The sequence below is a fragment of the Schistocerca gregaria genome, chromosome 3 (genome assembly GCF_023897955.1).
Source record: "Schistocerca gregaria isolate iqSchGreg1 chromosome 3, iqSchGreg1.2, whole genome shotgun sequence".
Classification (NCBI taxonomy): Eukaryota; Metazoa; Arthropoda; class Insecta; order Orthoptera; family Acrididae; genus Schistocerca; species Schistocerca gregaria.
The window spans coordinates 835841880-835863751 of NC_064922.1; the positions used below are offsets into that span (position 1 = coordinate 835841880).

Here is a 21872-nt window from a genome sequence, read left to right on the forward strand (position 1 = left end):
TCGTCCACGAGACTCAGAGGGCCTTAGACACGGGTTCACAGGTAGATGCCGTGTTTCTTGACTTCCGCAAGGCGTTTGACACAGTTCCCCATAGTCGTTTAATGAACAAAGTAAGAGCATACGGACTATCAGATCAATTGTGTGATTGGATTGAGGAGTTCCTAGATAACAGAACGCAGCACGTCATTCTCAATGGAGAGAAGTCTTCCGAAGTAAGAGTGATTTCAGGTGTGCCGCAGGGGAGTGTCATAGGACCGTTGCTATTCACAATATACATAAATGACCTGGTGGATGACATCGGAAGTTCACTGAGGCTTTTTGCAGATGATGCTGTGGTGTATCGAGAGGTTGCAACAATGGAAAATTGTACTGAAATGCAGGAGGATCTGCAGCGAATTGACGCATGGTGCACGGAATGGCAATTGAATCTCAATGTAGCGAAGTGTAATGTGATGCGAATACATAGAAAGATAGGTCCCTTATCATTTAGCTACAAAATAGCAGGTCAGCAACTGGAAGCAGTTAATTCCATAAATTATCTGGGAGTACGCATTAGGAGTGATTTAAAATGGAATGATCATATAAAGTTGATCGTCGGTAAAGCAGATGCCAGACTGAGATTCATTGGAAGAATCCTAAGGAAATGCAATCCGACAACAAAGGAAGTAGGTTACAGTACGCTTGTTCGCCCACTGCTTGAATACTGCTCAGCAGTGTGGGATCCGCACCAGGTAGGGTTGATAGAAGAGATAGAGAAGATCCAACGGAGAGCAGCGCGCTTCGTTACAGGATCATTTAGTAATTGCGAAAGCGTTACGGAGATGATAGATAAACTCCAGTGGAAGACTCTGCAGGAGAGACGCTCAGTAGCTCGGTACGGGCTTTTGTTGAAGTTTCGAGAACATACCTTCACCGAAGAGTCAAGCAGTATATTGCTCCCTCCTACGTATATCTCGCGAAGAGACCATGAGGATAAAATCAGAGAGATTAGAGCCCACACAGAAGCATACCGACAATCCTTCTTTCCACGTACAATACGAGACTGGAATAGAAGGGAGAACCGATAGAGGTACTCAGGGTACCCTCCGCCACACACCGTCAGGTGGCTTGCGGAGTACGGATGTAGATGTAGATGTAGAAGGACATCACAGACATCCGTGCCCGATGCAGGATTCGAACTTGCGACCTTAGCCGTCCGGCGGTTCCAGACTGTAGCGCCTAGCGGACGCCAAAGACATCCGTTCAAGTTGGTAGTTGATGCCTTGAATCAGTTTTTTTTAATTACAGAGAGCACACAGCCCTCTGACCGAACACACTGAGCTACCGTTCCGGCCCGGCTAATGGTTGAAGAAATGTGTACTGTCTTACTTGTCTCTTGTCTTTACTGTTTTATGTTCCCTGTATTTAATTAGCTAAAAGGCAGTAAAGAGTGCACATTTTCTTTAGAGTTCCTCTTCTCCCGGTCACAAATAATCCCATCCAGTATTACTTGGAGGTTTTTTTTTCTTTTTTAAAGAAAGGGGCGGGGGGATAGGATGTCAAACCGGCCGACTGGGAGCGGAGGAGGCACCACATGACACATTAATTTCCACTGTTCTGAACATAGGTTTGATGGTTTTCATTACAAAATATACAATTTTGGATTCCACATAGCGAAATACGATGTGGTGCGATAGTATGAAGAGGTATGGCACTGCACTTTGACGCACTTTAAGACCAAATAACATGTCTTACATTTCCTCGAACATATATGTTTTATATATCAAACTCTTCTGAAAGATGTGCGCTACAAAATTAACATATTTTTGAAAAACCTTTAATTTCATTTTTGGCGTCCTACATCAAACTCTCTTGTGGAAGGGGGCACTGTCAAGTTTTTGCCCCGTTCCGGTTCGGATATATCGCAGATCCATGACTGTATACGTTGCGAAGTTCTGCCATAGATTCGAGTCCTAATCTATAATTTACAAAAATCTGCACTGTCATCAATGTTTACACCTTAGCAATAACTCATTTTGCTTGGTGCTGCTCTAAAAAAGAATGATATACATTTATTCAGTCAGATTCAAAATGCTTGGGAAAGACATTATTACAACACATAGCACTCTGCAATTAACGCACGAGCAACATAGGATACTTGTTATGACAGCAAAAATTCCGCGCTTTACGTATTGACGAATTAGATGGCGCGTTGCTCCACTGGTTTCCGTTGCTATAGTTACCCAACGGAAACAATCCATGAGCTGAAACGCATGATTCTTAACTACGATTGTCGCTGTTCCGTCCGTGCAAAATGTATCGTACCGGTATCCTGAGAGAATTCGCTTCTGTGAGAACAAGAACACGACGTTTAACGTGTTAAAAAGTAACGGTTCGCTTAAGTGGCCTATAAAGAAAAACTGGTCTACCTATGAGACTGGTTTGCGTGAAACAGAAACACAATGTACGAAAAAGATTCTGAAGTTACGCTTGTAACGTCAGCTTCCTTAATTTACGGGAACTTGAAAGTGCATTATCCAATAGAGGACGAAACATTACGAACATTTGCCGTTATTCACGGCGGATACATAAATATCCTGATAGCTCATGGACCGAACGTAAGGCCAAAATATTTGCCATGTATAGAAATGGGCACAAAACCAAAACATATCACCGCTTATGTAACAGAAGTAAGTACGGACAATCATTACTATGTACACCAGTTATTGCTATAGAATTGCATATTGTAGTACGTGAATGAATAACTACGCTTTGGCGTTTTTTAATAATATATAAAAAACTGATGATGAAATTGCAAAGAATTTACCCTTGCTTGTAGACTTACTGAGGCACCGAAGTATAACACTTTTGCGTTACGTATTTTTATTTGGATTCTGGTTAGCAGTCACACATTACAGAAAAATTAAATGATTCTCTCATGTGGACTGCAGTTAGGTTTCTTCCATTAAAAATAACAGTAAATACCGCATAATAAAACAATAGCAGTATGTTGGGTCCTATACTTCTCCACATTGAACAATACTGTCACACGTCAAGTCAAACTCACCGAGTGTAACACAACGGATATAATCAGACACAAAATATTACTGATGACATAATTTCTTTCCTTTACTCGTACTCTATGTATAAAAACTACAATGGTACTGGCCCTGATTGACAGTCTTGCACATGAATATAATTCATTAGCATACAATTGTGTGTGTGTGTGCGTGCGTGCGTGCGTGTGTGTGTGTGTGTGTGTGTGTGTGTGTGTGTGTGTGTGTGTGTGTGTAAAATAAATATATACTGCAATATTTGTGTAACAGGTGAAATGGGCATTCTTTGGCAACCGGTACCATCTGTTGGTAACATCGAACTTAGGAATCAACGTTTATGACCAAGAAGGTCAGATCTTCAAATTTACTCATCCATGCTGCGATGGCCCAAGGTCTCCAGGAACTTTTGCAAGGGGCATTGCATTGATAGGTGACCAGTTGCTCTGTGTTGGTAAGTACAAGCCCAGAAGATATAAACATCGATTGACTCATGAGTTGTGTCTCTTGAAGTTTGATAGATGTATGCAGTGTGTAAGAGTGAATCATTATAGTTACATTGCCACTAAGATCTGTCTTCAGATAATATATTTCAGCTATGCTTTTAAACATGCCATTAAAGTTATATCTAGTTGTGAACCATCATACAGTGTGACAGTATGTAGCCCTATCCTTTTGCTTTCCAATTGATTTTTAGGTGTCTTCATTGATCACTCTTAATTTTGAGTCAAGTTCTATAAAAAATACTGCAGTCGATAAATAAAAGAGCACATACCGAGCCAAATAGGTGACACACTGGAAATTCATATTAAAAACATGTATCATCATATGAAAGTCTACACAAATGAGAAATATCTGATGGATCGTAATTTTACATATCATATGCAGCAATGCATTCTATGAGCTTTTTCTGTAGTATATGTGGCAGGGAGTGTATGTAAAAATAATGTTACTAAAAGTATAATTTCACAAAACTGTCGTGTATTCACACTTATTCATCATGTTCCATGGAACCCATCTAGAAAGAGAAGCCTTAGACATGAGGAATGAGTCAAAATATTCTTTAACAAAAGATGAACAATTTGCAGAAATGTATCTATACACAGTTTTAACCACAAACTATCACTAGCACTATAGACTCTACAGCTTAATTGGACTCAGTGAGTGCCAACCAGTTAGAGAAGGTGTTGCTTGTCATCTATGACTTACTTCACCTCCGCCATCTATTTGTTAAAAATTATTTGTGAAAACTGCTGAATTGCATTATGGTTCAGAGTCCATTTAAACTAAAGCTTTTCACCAGAGTTCATAATTCTACTCTGAGCACTGGACAAGTAAAGAACCACATAAAGAATGGAACACATCCCAGGAATCCCCAGTTTTGTGTTGCCCCTAGTAGCATCGTAGGTGGTTGGTAGTAGTATCATAGACCATTTGAAGCCTGAAAAAGACGCCTTTGTAGCTTTGTTTTGATAGGAAAGCCACATGCATAGCTATTTGTGGCAGCAACAGGTTAACTATGTTATCTCCTGCAACCTAAAAGAAAGTGACTATCATTCTATCTGTGTTTGAGAAGCCACGTAGTGAATTTCTGTGAGGTCTTTCACACATAGTCTTTGGAGTATTACTCATATGAACTATGACAATGATTGTTAGCAAGTTTGAGTGCTATTACTTAAAATGTTTTTTTCCTTGGGTTGAGATGCCCCATCACCTAAATTAAATCGCATGGGCCCCCACTTTGAGTTTTTACAAAAACAATGAATGGAGAATTTTTTTGGTACAAATCCTTTTTTTCTCATAATCTTTGCCTTTGAGTTTTATTCAATTTTGCGTTCGTTCAAAGTAAATTTGCAAGCATTTTTTCCACTCTGATGTCAGTTCCTCAAAAACACGGTTTTGTAAGAATTCGGCAGCTTCTTTCTGTAACACTCATGAACCTACTCGTATCAAATCGAGCATTACTAGAGAACGAGTGGCACCAGTTCTATTTACACAATACTCTTTATAGAGAATTCTTGAACATATTCTCAGTTCAAATATAATAAATTTGCTTGCAATGGAAACACTTATGTCCACAAATCAGCACAAATTTAGAAAGCACCACTCATGCGAAACTCAGCTTGCTATTTTCTCATGATATACTGCAAACTGTGGAAGAAGGGTGACAGGCAAATTCCATATTCCCAGATTTCTCAGAAGCATTTAACACAGTGACTAGGTTCCCAGAAATGAGAATGTCTTGAAGACTTCTTAAATACTAGAACCAAGTTCATTGCCCTCGACAGCGAGTATCCATCAGAGACCAGGGAAGTGTGATCGGACCGCTCTTATTTTCTATATACATAATTGATATGCCAGACAGAGTTCTGCCATGGAATGACTGCAGGAGGGTAAAAGATGATATAGACAAAATTTCTAGTTGATGTGGTGAATGTAGAAAAATATAAGTTAATGTACACTCCTGGAAATGGAAAAAAGAACACATTGACACCGGTGTGTCAGACCCACCATACTTGCTCCGGACACTGCGAGAGGGCTGTACAAGCAATGATCACACGCACGACACAGCAGACACACCAGGAACCGCGGTGTTGGCCGTCGAATGGCGCTAGCTCCGCAGCATTTGTGCACCGCCGTCGTCAGTGTCAGCCAGTTTGCCGTGGCATACGGAGCTCCATCGCAGTCTTTAACACTGGTAGCATGCCGCGACTGCGTGGACGTGAACCGTATGTGCAGTTGACGGACTTTGAGCGAGGGCGTATAGTGGGCATGCAGGACGCCGGGTGGACGTACCGCCGAATTGCTCAACACGTGGGGCGTGAGGTCTCCACAGTACATCGATGTTGTCGCCAGTGGTCGGCGGAAGGTGCACGTGCCCGTCGACCTGGGACCGGACCGCAGCGACGCACGGATGCACGCCAAAACCATAGGATCATACGCAGTGCCGAAGGGAACTGCACCGCCACTTCCCAGCAAATTAGGGACACTGTTGCTCCTGGGGTATTGGCGAGGACCATTCGCAACCGTCTCCATGAAGCTGGGCTACGGTCCCGCACACCGTTAGGCCGTCTTCCGCTCACGCCCCAACATCGTGCAGCCCGCCTCCAGTGGTGTCGCGACAGGCGTGAATGGAGGGATGAATGAAGACGTGTCGTCTTCAGCGATGAGAGTCGCTTCTGCCTTGGTGCCAATGATGGTCGTACGCATGTTTGGCGCCGTGCAGGTGAGCGCCACAATCAGGACTGCATACGACCGAGGCACACAGGGCCAACACCCGGCATCATAGTGTGGGGAGCGATCTCCTACACTGGCCGTACACCTCTGGTGATCGTCGAGGGGACACTGAATAGTGCACGGTACATCCAAACCGTCATCGAACCCATCGTTCTACCATTCCTAGACCGGCAAGGGAACTTGCTGTTCCAACAGGTCAATGCATGTCCGCATGTATCCCGTGCCAACCAACGTGCTCTAGAAGGTGTAAGTCAACTACTCTGGCCAGCAAGATCTCCGGATCTGTCCCCCATTGAGCATGTTTGGGACTGGATGAAGCGTCGTCTCAAGCGGTCTGCACGTCCAGCACGAACGCTGGTCCAACTGAGGCGCCAGGTGGAAATGGCATGGCAAGCCGTTCCACAGGACTACATCCAGCATCTCTACAATCGTCTCTGTGGGAGAATAGCAGCCTGCATTGCTGCGAAAGGTGGATATACACTGTACTAGTGCCGACATTGTGCATGCTCTGTTGCCTGTGTCTATGTGCCTGTGGTTCTGTCAGTGTGATGATGTGATGTATCTGACCCCAGGAATGTGTCAATAAAGTTTCCCCTTCCTGGGACAATGAATTCACGGTGTTCTTATTTCAATTTCCAGGAGTGTAGATGTGTAGTAAAACAATCCCACAGCTTTCAATACAGTTCAGTAGTGTGCTTCTTGCACAGTCATGTCATTTGAATATCTAGCAAAATGATGTGACATGGAATAAGCACATAATAACAGTAGTACAGTAGTAGGGAAGGCAAATGGTCAAAGACTGCATGTGGAACACTTGTGCGGCCCATTCTTGAGTACTCTTGAGTGTTTGGAACCTGCATCTGGTCAGATTAAAAGAATACATTGAAGCAATTCAGAAGACTATGCTGCGTTTGTTATCAGTAGATTGGATGATCATGTGAGTGTTACAGAGATGCTTCATGGATTCAAATGAGAATACCTAGAGAGAAGACGATGTTCATTTCATAGAACACTAATGAGAAAATTTAGAGAACTAATATTTGAAACTGACTGCAGAATGATTCTACTGCCGTCAATGTACTTTTTGCATAAGGACCACAAAGATAAGATAAGTTAAATTTTGAGCCTTATACAGACATATAGATAGTTGCTTTTCTCTCACTTTCTTTGAAAGCGGAACAGAAAAGGAAAGGACTAGCAGTGGAGCAAGGTACCCTCACCGCCATGCACCCTGTGGTGGCATGTGAAGTGTGTATGTAGATCTAGGGATATGAAGTCTCTTGGTTACTCTCCCTCCACAGTCTGCAGGATATCACATGAGAAAAGGGCAAGATTAATTTTGCTTCAGTGATGATTTCTAAATCTGTGTTGATTTATTTATATTAGCTTTTCTGTGTCAAGGAAATTTATTACTTATAATATGCTCAAGAATTCTCCAGCTTGCTATTGTTAAGGATATTTTTAATTTTGCAGGCCTGTGCTTTTACCCCTCTTATGTACAGGGGTCACCTGCACTTTTGTGTATCATTCAGCATTAACTGTTCTTCACCTGTGTAAAGCAGTGGTTGTGATGTCTCGTCTTACAAAAAAGCAAGTAATCATTTTATTGAGTGTTATTTTGATTCAGATTTTTGGAATGACCAGGCAGTTGGTTTGTGCTTGGAAACCAGCTCATATAAATATATGCATGTTTCATTTCCTCTTAAAATGTTGTGTAGGGATTTTGCATAACTTTGGTCAAATTTTTTTGAGCTTATGCCTAAACAAGTTGACACTTACCTATTTTTAAGCTTTGGTCAAATTTTATGAAATCTATCATGCCTCTCATTTCATGTTAAGTCCCACGATGATCCTCTTCAATCATGTTGCACACAGCATCAATGTTGTTTTTGGAATAACAACTAATTCTGGTTGACCTTGGTGAAGTTCATATCTGACAGGAGCCTAACTGTGATGAAATTCTGCAAACCAGTTCTAAACAGTCTTTCCTGAAGTTGATTGATTGCCAGAAGAGTGCATTGTTGTTGAGCTAGGCCTTCACCAAAAACCATGGAAAAGCACTCAGTGAGAAACCTAACATGAAATTTCCACTTTTTCATAACACATTTGTGTAAACAGTAACCGTAAAGAAACTACTTGATGCATTCCTGAGCTGCCATTATTTTAAACAATAAAAAGTGACACATTCAAAAACAACAGTAATGTCATATCCCAGTATCACCCTCTACATGTACATCTATATTGTGCAAACCACAATGAGATGCGTGTCAGAGGGTACATCCCATTGTACCAGTTACAGTTTATAGTAGTTTCTTCCTGTTCCATTCACATATGGGCTGCAGGAAGAATGATTGTTTGAATGCCTCTGTGTGTGCTCTTATCTTCACAATCCCTATGTGAGTGATACATAGGGGGTTATAGTATATTCCTAGAGTAAAGATTTGGAGCCAGTTTCTGAAACTTTGTTAATAGGCTATCTCAGGATAGTGTACGTCTGTCTTAAAGAGCCTTCTATTTCCGTTCCTTAAGTATGTCTGTCCTCCCCCCATGAACCGTGGACCTTGCCGTTGGTGGGGAGGCTTGCGTGCCTCAGCGATACAGATGGCCGTACCGTAGGTGCAACCACAACGGAGGGGTATCTGTTGAGAGGCCAGACAAACGTGTGGTTCCTGAAGAGGGGCAGCAGCCTTTTCAGTAGTTGCAGGGGCAACAGTCTGGATGATTGACTGATCTGGCCTTGCAACATTAACCAAAACGGCCTTGCTGTGCTGGTACTGCGAACGGCTGAAAGCAAGGGGAAACTACAGCCGTAATTTTTCCCGAGGACATGCAGCTTTACTGTATGATTAAATGATGATGGCATCCTCTTGCGTAAAATATTCCGGAGGTAAAATAGTCCCCCATTCGGATCTCCGGGCAGGGACTACTCAGGAGGATGTCGTTATCAGGAGAAAGAAAACTGGCGTTCTACGGATCGGAGCGTGGAATGTCAGATCCCTTAATCGGGCAGGTAGGTTAGAAAATTTAAAAAGGGAAATGGATAGGTTAAAGTTAGATATAGTGGGAATTAGTGAAGTTCGGTGGCAGGAGGAACAAGACTTCTGGTCAGGTGACTACAGGGTTATAAACACAAAATCAAATAGGGGTAATGCAGGAGTAGGTTTAATAATGAATAGGAAAATAGGAATGCGGGTAAGCTACTACAAACAGCATAGTGAACGCATTATTGTGGCCAAGATAGATACGAAGCCCACACCTACTACAGTAGTACAAGTTTATATGCCAACTAGCTCTGCAGATGATGAAGAAATTGAAGAAATGTACGATGAAATAAAAGAAATTATTCAGATAGTGAAGGGAGACGAAAATTTAATAGTAATGGGTGACTGGAATTCGAGTGTAGGGAAAGGGAGAGAAGGAAACATAGTAGGTGAATATGGATTGGGGCTAAGAAATGAAAGAGGAAGCCGCCTAGTAGAATTTTGCACAGAGCACAACTTAATCATAGCTAACACTTGGTTTAAGAATCATGAAAGAAGGTTGTATACGTGGAAGAACCCTGGAGATACTAAAAGGTATCAGATAGATTATATAATGGTAAGACAGAGATTTAGGAACCAGGTTTTAAGTTGTAAGACATTTCCAGGGGCAGATGTGGACTCTGACCACAATCTATTGGTTATGACCTGTAGATTAAAACTGAAGAAACTGCAAAAAAGTGGGAAATTAAGGAGATGGGACCTGGATAAACTGAAAGAACCAGAGGTTGTACAGAGTTTCAGGGAGAGCATAAGGGAACAATTGACAGGAATAGGGGAAAGAAATACAGTAGAAGAAGAATGGGTAGCTCTGAGGGATGTAGTAGTGAAGGCAGCAGAGGATAAAGTAGGTACAAAGACGAGGGCTGCTAGAAATCCTTGGGTAACAGAAGAAACATTGAATTTAATTGATGAAAGGAGAAAATATAAAAATGCAGTAAATGAAGCAGGCAAAAAGGAATACAAACGTCTCAAAAATGAGATCGACAGGAAGTGCAAAATGGCTAAACAGGGATGGCTAGAGGACAAATGTAAGGATGTAGAAGCTTATCTCACTAGGGGTAAGATAGATACTGCCTACAGGAAAATTAAAGAGACCTTTGGAGAAAGGAGAACCACATGTATGAATATCAAGAGCTCAGATGGCAGCCCAGTTCTAAGCAAAGAAGGGAAGGCAGAAAGGTGGAAGGAGTATATAGAAGGTTTATACAAGGGCGATGTACTTGAGGACAATATTATGGAAATGGAAGAGGATGTAGACGAAGACGAAATGGGAGATACGATACTGCGTGAAGAGTTTGACAGAGCACTGAAAGACCTGAGTCGAAACAAGGCCCCCGGAGTAGACAACATTCCATTAGAACTACTGACGGCCTTGGGACAACCAGTCCTGACAAAACTCTACCAGCTGGTGAGCAAGATGTATGAGACAGGCGAAATACCCTCAGACTTCAAGAAGAATATAATAATTCCAATCCCAAAGAAAGCAGGTGCTGACAGATGTGAAAATTACCGAACTATCAGTTTAATAAGCCACGGCTGCAAAATACTAACGCGAATTCTTTACAGACGAATGGAAAAACTGGTAGATGCAGACCTCGGGGAGGATCAGTTTGGATTCCGTCGAAATGTTGGAACACGTGAGGCAATACTGACCTTACGACTTATCTTAGAAGAAAGATTAAGAAAAGGCAAACCTACGTTTCTAGCATTTGTAGACTTAGAGAAAGCTTTTGACAATGTTGACTGGAATACTCTTTTTCAAATTCTAAAGGTGGCAGGGGTAAAATACAGAGAGCGAAAGGCTATTTATAATTTGTACAGAAACCAGATGGCAGTCATAAGAGTCGAGGGGCATGAAAGGGAAGGAGTAGTTGGGAAAGGAGTGAGACAGGGTTGTAGCCTCTCCCCGATGTTATTCAATCTGTATATTGAGCAAGCAGTAAAGGAAACAAAAGAAAAATTTGGAGTAGGTATTAAAATTCATGGAGACGAAGTAAAAACTTTGAGGTTCGCAGATGACATTGTAATTCTGTCAGAGACGGCAAAGGACTTGGAAGAGCAGTTGAACGGAATGGACAGTGTCTTGAAAGGAGGATATAAGATGAACATTAACAAAAGCAAAACGAGGATAATGGAATGTAGTCAAATTAAATCGGGTGATGCAGAGGGAATTAGACTGGGAAATGAGACACTTAAAGTAGTAAAGGAGTTTTGCTATTTAGGAAGTAAAATAACTGATGATGGTCGAAGTAGAGAGGATATAAAATGTAGACTGGCAATGGCAAGGAAAGCGTTTCTGAAGAAGAGAAATTTGTTAACATCGAATATAGATTTATGTATCAGGAAGTCGTTTCTGAAAGTATTTGTTTGGAGTGTAGCCATGTATGGAAGTGAAACATGGACGATAACTAGTTTGGACAAGAAGAGAATAGAAGCTTTCGAAATGTGGTGCTACAGAAGAATACTGAAGATAAGGTGGATAGAGCACGTAACTAATGAGGAGGTATTGAATAGGATTGGGGAGAAGAGAAGTTTGTGGCACAACTTGACTAGAAGAAGGGATCGGTTGATAGGACATGTTTTGAGGCATCAAGGGATCACAAATTTAGCATTGGAGGGCAGCGTGGAGGGTAAAAATCGTAGAGGGAGACCGAGAGATGAGTACACTAAGCAGATTCAGAAGGATGTAGGTTGCAGTAGGTACTGGGAGATGAAGCAGCTTGCACAGGATAGAGTAGCATGGAGAGCTGCATCAAACCAGTCTCAGGACTGAAGACAACAACAACAAGTATGTCTGTGGCACTCTCCCACAAATTAAGCAAGCCAGTGACCATTTGTGCTGCCCTTCTCCATATATGTTCAATATCCCCTGTTAGACCTATCTGGTATGGGTCCCACACACCTGAGATGTATTCTATAACTGGTCATAAAAGTGAATTGTAAGCAATTGTTGTTGTATATTTATTGCAGTTCCCCATTATTCTACCTATAAACCAAAGCCTACCTATGACTGAATCTATGTGATCATTCCATTTCATATCTCTACAAAGTGTTACACCCAGGTATTTATATGAGTAGGCCAATTCCAAAAGTTACTCATTGATATTATATTCATAGGATACTCTGTTTCTTTTCATGAAGTGCAAAATTTTACATTTCTGAGCATTTAGAGCAAGTTGCTAATCTCTGCACCGTGTTGAAATCTTAACATCTGATCAAATATTTATGCAACGTCTTTCAGGTAGTACTTCATTATAGATAACTATATCATCTGCAAAAAGCCTGATTTTACTATTAATATTGTCTGCAAGGCCGTTAATGTACAATATGAACAACAAGGGTCCCAGCACACTTCCTTGGGGCACCTACAAAGTTACTTCTACATCTGATGATGACTCTCCATCCAAGGTAACATGCTGTGTCCTCCCTATCAAAAAGTCCTCAGTTGAGTCACGAATTTTACTTGATACCCCTCATGATCATACTTTTGGCAGTAGGCGGCATAGTTGCGGTACTGAATCAAATGCTTTTTGGAAATCAAGAAAGACTACTTCTGCCTGGTTGCCTCAATCCAAAGCTTTCAGTATGTCATGAGAAAAGTGCGAGTTGGGTTTCACACAGTTGATATTTTCAAAATCCATGCTGGTTGACATTGAGGAAGGTATTCCATTCAAGATACCTCAATATGTTTGAGCTCAGAATGTGTTCTAAGATTCTACAACAAATCAATGCCAAGGATATTGAGTGGTAATTTTGTGGATCACTTCTACTCTCCGTCTTGTGGAGAGGTGTGACCTACACCTTTTTCCAAGAACTGGGCATGGTTTTTTTGTTCGAGAGATCTATGGTTGATTATAGTTAGAAGAGGGGCTAACTCAACTGCAAATTCAGTATAGAATCTTACAGGGATTCCATTAGGGGCTAGAGCCTTGTTCAGTTTTTATTGTTTCAGCTGTTTCTCAACACCACTGACACTAATACTTACTTCTTTCATCTTTTCAGTGGAATGAGGATTAAATTGGAGCAATTCTCCTGTGTTTTCCTTTGTAAAGGAACACTTGAAAACACAGTTAAGTTTTTCAGCTTTTGCTCTACTACCCTGAATTTCAATTCCTGTTTCATTTGCTAGGCACAGGACACTAACTTTGGTACCACTAACAGCCTTTACATATGACCAGAATTTCTTTGGGTTCTGAGAAAGATCACTTGACAATATTCTACTACTGTAGTCCTTGAAGGCATCATGCATTGCTCTTTTGACAGCCAAATGCTGTTCATTCAATATCTCTTTCTCATTAGTCCCATATAGCAGAGATGCTCGATAGGCACAATAAAAAGATTCACACAATTAAAGCTTACGGCCATTAAGGCCTTTGTCAGCAGTAGACACACACACGCACACACACACACACACACACACACACACACACACACACACACAAACACATAAAGGCAACTTGCACACACATCTGCAGTCTCAGAGAGCTGAGACCACACTGCGAACAGCAACACCAGTGCATGATGGGAGTGGCGACTGGGTGGGGGTAAGGGGGAGACTGGGGCGGGGTGGGGGAGGGATAGTATGGTGGGAGTGGCGGACAGGCAAGTGTTGCAGTTTAGACGGAGGGCAGGAGAGAAGGTGCGGAGGGGGGAGGGGGTAAGTAGAGGAGAGGAGAGAAAATAAAAGACTGGGTGTGGCTGTGAAATTACAGCTGTGTAGTGCTGGAATGGGAACAAGGAGGGGAATGGATGGGTGAGGACAGTGACTAACGAAGGTTGAGGCCAGGAGGGTTACGGGAATGTAGGATGTATTGCAGGGAAAGTTCCCACCTGCGCAATTCAGAAAAGCTGGTGTTGTTGGGAAGGATCCATATGGCACAGGCTGTGAAGCAGTCATTAAGATGAGGGATATCATGTTTGGCAGCGTGTTCAGCAACAGGCTGGTCCACTTGTTTCTTGGGCACAGTTTGTCAGTGGCCGTTCATGCGGACAGACAGCTTGTTGGTTGTCATGCCTACATAGAATGCAGTGCAGAGGTTGCAGCTTAGCTTGTAAGTCACATGACTGGTTTCACAGGTAGCCACGCCTTTGGTGGAATAGGTGATTTTAGTGACCGGATTGGAATAGGTGGTGGTAGGATGATGTATGGGACAGGTCTTGCATCTAGGTCTATTACAGGGGTATGAGCCATGAGGTAAGGGATTGGGAGCAGGAGTTGTGTAAGGATGGACAAGTATATTGTGTAGGTTCGGTGGACGGTGGAATACCATGGTAGGAGGGGTGGGAAGGATAGTGGGCAGGACATTTCTCATTTCAGGGCATGACGAGAGGTAATCAAAACCCTGGCAGAGAATGTAATTCTGTCGCTCCAGTCCCAGATGGTAGTAACTTACAAGGGGAATGTTCCTCTGTGGCTGGACTGTGGGACTTTTGGAGGTGGTGCCTTATCTTTCCAGCCTCCCACCACCTCCCGAAGTCCCACAGTCCAGCCACAGAGGAGTATTCCTCTCGTTGCTCAGTTCCATCCGGGACTGGAGCAACTGAATTACATTCTCCGCCAGGGTTTCGATTGCCTCTCATCATAACCGTCCTGGCCTCAACCTTCATTAGCCACTGTCCTCACCCATCCACCTCCCTCCCTGTTCCCATTCCAGCACTACACAGCTGTAATTTCACCGCCACACTCAGTCTTTTATTTTCTCTCCTTTCCGCTACTTACCCCCTCCCCCCTTGGCACCTTCTCTCCTGCCCTCCATCTAAACTGCAACACTTGACTGTCCGCTACACCCACCATACCATCCCTCCCCCTCCCAACCCCAGCCTCCTCCTTACCCCCACCCAGTCGCCACTCCCATCATTCACTGGTGTTGCTGTTCGCAGTGTGGTCTCAGCTCTCTGAGACTGCTGATATGTGTGCAAGTTGCGTTTATGTGTGTGTGAAAGAGAGAGAGAGAGAGAGAGAGAGAGAGAGAGAGAGAGAGAGAGAGAGTGTCTGCTGCTGACAAAGGCCTTAATGGCCGAAAGTTTCAATTGTGTGAATCTTTTTATTGTGCCTATCGCGACTCAGCATCTCCGCTATATGGTGAGTAGCAACTTTCTTTCTCTGGGGTTGTTACATTCCATCCTGGATTTTCCAATGTTTGATTTCGTTAGTCCCATACTTTGTTCTGCACCTATTATGCAAAAATCTCCGTTTCCTTAGCAATTTCTTTACAGTGACTGTACACTATGGTGGTTCCCTCCCATTATGAACTATTCTAATGGGCACATATCTATCTAGTGCATGGTAAGTTAGTCTTTTAAAGTTAAGCCAGAGTTGCTGTAAAGTTGCTGATTGAGATGTGACACTACTGATTTTCTATCTAGCTTGCTGAACATATAGATCTTTCTGCTTGGTTTAGTTGTACTTTGGCAATCATTGTTGCTGCTACTGCACCTGGTCACTAATACCAGTTTCGATGTGGACATCCTCAAAGAGATCAAGTCTGTTTGTTGCCATTGGATCTAATATATTTCCATCATGAGTGGGGCTCCTAACTACCTGTTCTAAGTAGTTTTCAGAGAAGGCATTTAGTAAAATGTCTTATCATGCCCATAACTAATGAAACTGTAATTTTCCCAATTAATTTTTAGATGAGTAAAGTCTCCACTGACAATTACCTTATGATTGGGGAACTTACATACAAGTGAACTGAGGTTTTCTCTGAAGGTTTTGGTTACATCAGGTGATGAGTCTTAGGATGGGTGGGTGGTAGGGGGAGGGGGGGGGGGTCAATAGCCAATAGAAAGATCCAATGATCCCTGGCATTGAGTCTTGTCCAAACAATCTCACATGCAGCTTCAATTTCTATCTTGGCAGATCTGAATTTCTTCTGTACTATGATAAGGACACCATCTCCGTTAACCATTTGCCTATTCTTTTGTTATACGCTTAAATTTACTCCAAAAATCTCACTGCTGTCAATTTCAGTATTGAACCAGCTTTCTAGTGATCATATCTAAAAACTTAATGGTGACCCCTGTAAAAAAGGGCAAAGGAAAACCTTTATCTAGCTCTCTCTGTAAATTATTGTAGTGTGTTGTAATGAATTTCATCTTAGCCAATTGAAACAAGGAAAGGCAATATCAGCTCACAAATAAAAGAAGTACATTTGTGGCACATAAGTCTTTATATACCACTTGGTGGCAGCCTCCTTGATTCTGACTGGCAGTGGTGATGATTTTGATGGAATATTTTTGCTTCACATAAAGTATGTATCTCATAGCCATAAATGCTAACAGTAGTAATAAGGTAGCTTGTACTTTACCTTAAAATCTTTCTTACTATTGTTTTTTATTTGTTTTATATGTCCTTGTTTTGTTGTAAATAATTTGCTTTATATGTTAGATGAAAAATTCTTTTACATAACTTTCTTTATATGTAAAACGACAAATAATGTAATTTTGGTGTCATCTATCCAGTCACAACACAGATATTTTAATATAATCTCACATTACCTTTATAGGTGGCACATAGACACTAGAATAGATGTGGCAATGACAAGTGGAGTTAGTTGACCATCTGATCACACATTTGTACTATCTTTCTTGATGATACAGCCAGCGCACTTTCATAAGCATCCATTTCATTGACTTCCTTCTGGCTCTGCTGTGCCTGACTGTTGTAACCAGCTGATAAGTGGCCATTATGCCTGGTGTTCAGAAAACAATTCTTCTCTTAAAATAAGGCTCCAAACAGCTGAAGCCCTGTGGTACTTAGTAGCAAAACCTGTTTGCTTAACATGTACTTTAAAGTCTCCATAAAAGAGAATATCTATGTCATGAGTTTATTGAGAGGTTTATTGTCAAGGGCTTTGTGGCGTACTAGGTAAGGGACGTCTTCTTCTTCTTTCTCTGGTGCCTTGTTCCGCCGTTTCACAGGGTCAGCTAGGTTAGGATCAGATTTGGCAAGGTTAAGATTAAGGGTTGGCCAGATGCCCTTCCTCCCGCCACCCCATACCCCCCAGGATGGAATGAGTGTACTCCAGCTGTCTGCATCTAGTGTAATCCATGGAATAGTGTGAACATGTTCAGATGTCTGCAAGTCGTGTAACTGCGGTGGAACATGGGCACCAGTCCAGTATTCACCTAGCGAAATGTGGAAAACCGCTTAAAAACCACTTCCAGGCTGACCGGCACACTGGACGATGTCGATAATCCGCTGGGCGGATTCGATCCAGGGCTGGTGTGCCTACCCGAGTCCAGGAAGCAGCACATTAGTGCTCTTGGCTAACCTGGAGGGTCAGGCAAGGGACAGTCCACATAAAATCAGACAAAGGTTTGGACTTCATGCTGACCGATATTTATTATTTTTGGTTTATCTTGTGCACTTACAGAGTACAAAAACTACAGAATTTCAAACCCATTTGACCCAATGATCATTTGTTTTTAAAATTTCAAGAACCAAAACTGTTCATTTTTCTGATAGGGCCATGAAATCAAAATTATTAATGCTAGAAAGCTGGAACTGATGGCATTTTAAAGTGTGTGGTATACTTTAGTTTAATATGTAAGTTGATAATGCTGTAACATTTGCTTATTTTTGCATAAGTATGGCAAAATGTGCTCTGGAAAACCTGAAACATCCCTTTTATTTTTTCTAAAAAGAAGAAAAAATATGTTTTCTCATGTGTGTGTCTTTACCAACAGTTGTTTCAGTTTCAAGATGGAGAAAGAGTGGTTTATTCAGATATAAAATATAGAATGTTATGTTACATAAAAGAACAATGAGATAGCAGTAGCAAACTATATACAATCTTTTCCGTGAAAAACGAAACCGAGGTTTTTTTTTTACTAAAATTAGAATTACATGTTTATTAATCCTAAGTATAAACCTATAGGATTAATAATAGTATAAGTCTCCCCTCATGAACCATGGACCTTGCCATTGGTGGAGAGGCTTGCGTGCCTTAGCGACACCATCCACATGGGAGGGGTATCTGTTGAGAGGCCAGACAAACGTGTGGTTCCTGAAGAGTGGCAGCAGCCTTTTCAGCAGTTGCAGGGGCAACAGTCTGGAAGATTGACTGATCTGGGCTCGTAACATTAACCAAAACAGTCTTGCTGTGCTAGTGCTGCGAATGGCTGTAAGCAAGGAGAAACTGCAGCCATAATTTTTCCTGAGGGCATGTAGCTTTACTGTATGGTTAAATGATGATGGTGTCCTCTTGGGTAAAATATTCCGAAGGTAAAATAGTCCCCGATTTGGATCTCCAGGTCGGGACTACTCAGGAGGATGTCGTTATCAGGAGAAAGAAACCTAGCATTCTACAGATCAGAGTGTGGAATGTCAGATCCCTTAATTGAGCAGGTAGGTTAGAAAATTTAAAAAGGGAAATGGAAAGTTTAAAGTTAGATATAGTGGGAATCAGTGGAGTTTGGTGGCGGGAGGAACGAGATTTCTGGTCAGGTGAATACCTGGTTTTAAATACATACTCAAATAGGAGTAATGCAGGTGTATGTGTAATGTCAAATACAAAAAATAGGAGTGTGGATAAGCCACTAACAATGCATTATTGTAGCCAAGATAGAAACAAAGCCCACATCTACCACAGTAGTACAAGTTTATTTGCAAACTAGTTCCGCATATGATGAAAGAGATTGAAGAAATGTATGAGGCGATGAAAGAAAGACGTCAAACAGTTAAGGGAAACAAAAATTTAATAGTTGTGGGTGACTGGAATTCGATAGTAGGAAAAGGAAGAGAAAGAAAAGTAGTAGGTGAATATGGACTGGGAGTAAGGAATGAAGCAGGAAGCCGGCTGGTAGAATTTTGCACAGAGTGTAACTTAATCTTACCTAACACTTGGTTTAAGAATCATTAAAGAAGGTTGTACACATGGAAGAGGCTTGAAGACACTAAGACACTGGAAGATTTCAGATAGCTTATATAATGGTAAGACAGAGATTTAGAAACCAGGTTTTAAATTGTGAGACATTGCCAGGGGCAGATGTGGACTCTGACCACAACTTATTAGTTATGAACTGTAGACTAAAACTGAAGAAACTGCAAAAAGGGGAATTTAAGGAGATGGGACCTGCATAACCTGAATGAAGCAGAGGTTGTAGAGACTTTCAGACAGAGTATTAGGGAACAATTGCCAAATACAGGGGAAATAAATACAGTAGAAGAAGAATGGGTAGCTTTGAGAGATGAAATAGTGAAGGCAGCAGAGGATCAAGTAGGTAAAAAGATGAGGGCTAGTAGAAATGCTTGGTTAACAGAAGGGATATTGAATTTGATTGATCAAAGGAAAAAATATAAAAATGTAATACATGAAGCAGGCAAAAAAGAATACAAAAGTCTCAAAAATGAGATCGACAGGAAGTGCAAAATCGCCAAGCAAGGATGGCTGCAGGATAAATGTAAGGATGTAGAGGCATATATCACTAGGGGTAAGATAGATACTGCATACAGGAAAATCAAAGAGACCTTTGGAGAAAATAGAACCACTTGTATGAATATCAAGAGAGAAGATGGAAAACCAGTCCTAAGCAAAGAAGGGAAAGCACAAAGGTGAAAGGAGTATATAGAACATCTATATAAATAAAATAGAAAGAAACTTCCACATGAGAAAAATATATTAAAAACAAAGATTCCAAGACTTACCAAGCGGGAAAGCGCCGGTAGACAGGCACAATAAACTAACACACAAACACACACACAAAATCTCTAGCTTTCGCAACCAACGGTTGCTTCTTCACGAAAGAGGGAAGGAGAGGGAAAGATGAAAGGATGTGGGTTTTAAGGGAGAGGGTAAGGAGTCATTCCAATCCCGGGAGCGGAAAGACTTACCTTAGGGGGAAAAAAGGATAGGTATATACTCGCGCGCGCGCGCGCGCACGCACACACACACACACACACACACACACACACACACACACACACACAGACACACATATATATATATATCCATCCATACATATACAAACACAAGCAGACATATTTAAATGCCTTTCGTCTTTCCCTCTCCTTCCCTCTTTCCTGAAGAAGCAACACCGTTGGTTGCGAAAGCTAGAGATTTTGTGTGTGTGTTTGTGTGTTAGTTTATTGTGCCTGTCTACCGGCGCTTCCTCACTTGGTAAGTCTTGAAGGTCTATATAAGAATGATATACTTGAGGACAATATTATGGAAATGGAAGACGATGTAGATGAAGATGAAATGGAGATATGATACTGTGTGAAGAAGTTGACAGATTGCTGAAAGATGAGAGTCGAAACAAGGCCTTGAGAGTAGACATCATTCCATTAGAACTACTGGGGAGTAGACAACATTCCATTGGAACTATGGATAGCCTTGGCAGAGCCAGCCTTTACAAAACACTATCATCCGGTGAACAAGATGTATGAGACAGGCAAAATACCCTCAGACTGCAAGAAGAATATAATAATTCCAACCCCAAAGAAAGCAGGTGACGACAGGTGTGAAAATTACTGAACTATCAGTTTAATAACTCGTGGCTGCAAAATACTAACACAAATTCTGTATGGATGAATGGAAAAACTGGTAGAAGGTGACCTCAGGGAAAATCAGTTTGGATTCCATAGAAATCTTGGAACAGGCGACGCAATACTGACCCTATGACTTATCTTAAAATATAAAGTAAGGAAAGGCAAATCGACATTTATAGCATATGTAGACTTAGAGAAAGCGTTTGGCAATGTTGACTGGAAAACTCTCTTTCAAATTCTGAAGGTGGCAGGGGTAAAATACAGGGAGCGAAAGGCTATTTACAATTTGTACAGAAAACAGATATCTTTTATAAGAGTAGAGGAACACAAAAGGGAAGCAGTGATTGAAAAGGGAGTGAGACAAGGTTGTAGCCTATGCCCAACGTTATTCAATCTGTATATTGAGCAAGCAATAAAAGAAACAAAAGAAAAATTTGGAGTAGGAATTAAAATCCATGGGGAAGAAATAAAAACTTTGAGGTTTGCTGATGACATTGTAATTCTGTCAGAGAGAGCAAAGAACCTAGAAGAGCAGTTGAACAGAATGGACAGTGTCTTGAAAGAAGGATATAAGATGAATGTCAACAAAAGCAAGAGCATAATGGAATGCAGTCGAATTAAATCAGATCATGCTGAGGGGAATTAGATTACGAGATCATGCTGAAGGAAATTAGATTACGAAATGAGACACTTAAAGTAGTAGATGAGGTTTGCTATTTGGGGAGCAAAATAATTGATGATGGTCAAAGTGGGGGGTATATAAAATGTAGACTGGCTATGGAAAGGAAAGTGTTTCTGAAAAAGAGAAATTTGTTGACATCGAGTATAGATTTAAGTGTCAGGAATTCTTTTCTGAAAGTATTTGTATGGAGTGTAGCCATGTATGGAAGTGAAACATGGGCGATAAATAATTTAGACAAGAAGAGAATAGAAGCTATTGAAATATGGTGCTACAGAGGAATGCTGGATATTAGATGGATAGATCCTGTAACTAATGAGGAGGTACCGACTAGAAATGGGGAGAAATTTGTGGCACAACTTGACTAGAAGAAGAGATCACAAGGGATCACC

The 21872-nt window shown here is 41.5% G+C and overlaps 1 protein-coding gene across 1 annotated transcript in view; it reads left to right on the forward strand.

Annotated features, from left to right (window-relative positions):
- The first annotated feature begins 2212 nt into the window (after positions 1-2212).
- Positions 2213-21872, forward strand: part of LOC126354658 (WD repeat-containing protein 54-like) — a 58233-nt gene continuing 38573 nt past the window's right edge. Inside the window, exons 1-2 of the mRNA XM_050004433.1 lie at positions 2213-2669; positions 3306-3486. Of these exons, the coding sequence (XP_049860390.1) occupies positions 2442-2669; positions 3306-3486 (409 nt within the window). The 5' untranslated portion in view covers positions 2213-2441. The remainder of the gene's footprint in view (positions 2670-3305; positions 3487-21872) is intronic.